Source organism: Alosa pseudoharengus, unplaced genomic scaffold, assembly GCF_046254945.1.
Source record: "Alosa pseudoharengus isolate Yale_2024_CS ecotype anadromous, Long Island Sound unplaced genomic scaffold, YU_APseudo_1.1 YU_APseudo_1.1_scf_22, whole genome shotgun sequence".
NCBI classification, from domain to species: domain Eukaryota; kingdom Metazoa; phylum Chordata; class Actinopteri; order Clupeiformes; family Clupeidae; genus Alosa; species Alosa pseudoharengus.
The window spans coordinates 22,389,389-22,392,664 of NW_027468680.1; the positions used below are offsets into that span (position 1 = coordinate 22,389,389).

Here is a 3,276-nt window from a genome sequence, read left to right on the forward strand (position 1 = left end):
TTGCAAGACTTATCAATAAATTATTAATATCCAAATGGTATGAAATAAGTACATTCCTATATTTTCATGACTTCATTAGTATTTTTCCCATCATGCATAAACTTAATGTCCGAAGTAAACCCGAGATCTGTACAAATTCTATTAAACTGTACTGTTTGTACTGTACTGTACTGTACATTAGAAGTACCTAAGTCTTAAACTGAGCAGAAATAAATAGCATCTACAAGACAGCAGTCCTGTATCAGTTGATAGTGCGACCCTCCACCCCAACCCTCCACACACACACACACACACACACACACACACATCTCAAACAACAGATATGGTAGTCTACTTACACTCGTTGGTCAGACCTGCAGTATGAAAACAGATCTCTTTCTAGTTCAAGCCTCCTCTTTTCCCTACAAGTTTAACACAATATTACAAATTACAATATTGCATTACAAATGCACCAACATAGTTTATGACCTTTTACATACAGGACAAGAATGTAGCCTAAGTAACTAACGATAGCTCATGAGACATGCGAAATAACCCAAACAACAGAACCTAGAGCAAAATTTTCTTGAATTAGAATCGAGTCTGTGACTGTGCTATTCTAACTTTCCTGAAATTGTCAGATGAACTGCTAGCTAAAGTTAGCTGACAGGCTCAACAGATCAAAGCTGGACTCTTGCTGCACCTAGCTCGCAATGGTATGTATGACTGTAGCTAATTTCAGTAGCTAACGCTAGTTAAAGACTGAGCATATTTCATGAATCTACCATTGTGTTAGTTTGAACAAACGAATGTTAGGTCACGTTATCTGGTTGATTTCAGGTTTTAAAGTTACCACCTCAGTAAAGTTTGTAGGTTAGCTATACATAGGTTACAGAGCTTACCTAAATGCACCGCTTTGACGTTAATGTTTAGACTTAGTAGACTTAGTTTTGTCAACGTTAGAAGTTTATAAATGTTGGCACGCGAGTCTTACCATTCTATCGTTCACGATATCATTATATCAGACCATGATATCATCACTTGGTTAGCAAAACTACGTTAGCAATGTTCAGCTTAACGTTAACTTTGTTAGGAATAACAACGTTTATATAAAATAGTGTTTCGTCTGCAGTGACGAGCAATAACACGACACTGTCAAACGTCAACGTCGAAGCTTTTTCAAGACTCAAGATTGAGTAACGTTATAGCGTTAGCGTGCTAGCGAGGTTGACGTTAGATGTGTACGTAAAGTTATGGCTAAACAAGATAACGTTAGCAATTCCTTTTCTAGTTTCGTCTCACTGGTAACGTTAACGTTACGGTGTTTTAGTAGTGTTGTCTCTATGAGAGGTATATGTTAGCCAGTTGTAACTTGGACGTAACAACCCATAGCATCTAACGTTAACATTGCTGTGTTGCCTCTTCATGCTAACGTTACATTCTAAAATGAGTTAGCTAGCTAGCTAGCTAGTTAGCCATTGTTACCACGTTTAAAAAAAACTTTAACGTTAGCCTGCTGTCTCAAACAGGGCCAACTCCACTTCACTTCACTCTGAAAAAATAATTTGTCATTTACACTTACATGTCGTGCATGTTCTTTTGAATATGTCCAATTTTCTCAAAGTACTCATTGTTGCAAAAAGCCATTGTGCCTCTTAGCATCTAGCCGTAGAACTACATGCTCCTTGATAGTGTGTTGGTTGATAGCGGTTGCCATACAGACAGCTACCCATAATGCCCTTCTTGAAAACATTCCTACCATGTGGACTTGGTGATTGACTTGCCCCATAGGGTGGCTACACTACATTGCTAACTGATAGGAGAACGAGCCCTCAGTTTTCCCAGAACAAAATATAAATTCTTTCAATAGCTTACTTGCAAGTGAATAGGCCTATACCAAACTATAATTAGGCCTAATATCTTCTTAATTGTCCCCCTCCACTTTGAGCCACAAAATATGAAAATAAAGATAAAACATTATTATTATTATTATTATTATTATTATTATTATTATTATGTTATTGTTGCTGTTGTTGTTATGAAAAATAGTGGATATGTCGATACAGGTGTGTGTGCTGAGTTTATACACAAATGTTGGTACATTTTATCTTCTTAAAGATTATCCTTTCAAAGTTCAAAGGTGATCATTTTCAATTAGTCCCAAACATTTTTTGTGCAAATTACATGTAATTGGCTGCATCAAATGGATTAATTAATGAAAATAAGGTCCTCCCTGGCCAGGCAATTACTAAATGAACTCATACATGTTAATTACTCCAAGTAGATTAAAATATGATGATTATCCTGTACCCACCCAGTTACCTGATGTTTGTGTTGACAGCCTATCACAAAGAGGTTGGAGAAATTATGTCATTGTGCCGTCACCTATAGGATGCAAGGGTCTTTGATTTTTTTTCCCTTTTCTGCTGAAAAGATGTGACTGGTTATAACAAACAAAGTTATAGATAAAAATTATATTATTTTCTTTATAGTTGGTAGCCTACATGGAGCTGCAAATTAGACATTTTCAACATGTTTGTGTATCTATAGCTTTAATACCTAAAGTCAGTGCAAAACCATGGTGGGATTTGGTGTCATTTATTCCAAGATAAGTGTCTCTCAAGGCAGAGTAGGTGAGTGAAGGACTTTGTCAAGGATGCAGGGGTTAGACTGCTGGCTGCCAATCAAGATTTTGTTTCCTCTGCTACAGCCATCACGATTTTCATTCTCCCTCTCATGCCTGGACAGCGACTTAGAGAAGGGGGACCTCATTTATCCAAAGCTCCTTGTCTGACATTCTGCAACATGCTCAGCGCTTTCCATTTAACCCTTCCAATTTTCCAAGACTTGCACCTACAAATACTATTGCTCTGACGGAATTTCAAACAGTAAAGTAATTGCCATTGTCCAGTTGTGTTATCTATATTTTCTACACTAGTGGTCTTGTAAGGAAACCAAATTTTTAACTATCCTAAATCCTCATGATACGGGATTCATGCAATAAAGTAAAAGTAATATATACTTATTGATGCCATTTAGATTAAAGTTTTATGTTGAGTGCACATAACCAGTCATAACCTTAACATTCTGTCAATAACAGAAAATGCTGGTGCATCAGTAGTTTACATCTTGCAAGAGAGTCACTTGAAGAATATCTTAAAATATCTCTTAACCGTAGATCGCACAATTATATATGAGTTTGTGTTGATCTTTATCTTGTCCTGATATACTGTATAAACATGCACATCTCAGACATAATTTGAACTTTGTATTACTAACATCTTAGCAAGTTTTGGT

At 36.4% G+C, this 3,276-nt stretch overlaps 1 protein-coding gene across 2 annotated transcripts in view; it reads right to left on the reverse strand.

The window, feature by feature from the left end:
* kiz (kizuna centrosomal protein) overlaps positions 1-1,676 on the reverse strand; it is a 33,219-nt gene extending 31,543 nt beyond the window's left edge. For both annotated transcript variants that reach the window (XR_012990303.1, XM_076299351.1), the window contains exons 1-2: positions 1,562-1,676; positions 339-401 (exon numbers count right to left, since the gene is read on the reverse strand). Coding sequence is in view for 1 of the 2 variants with exons in the window: in XM_076299351.1 (XP_076155466.1) it covers positions 339-401; positions 1,562-1,641 (143 nt within the window). In the remaining variant the exon portion in view is untranslated. The remainder of the gene's footprint in view (positions 1-338; positions 402-1,561) is intronic.
* Between the last annotated feature and the right edge of the window lie 1,600 nt (positions 1,677-3,276).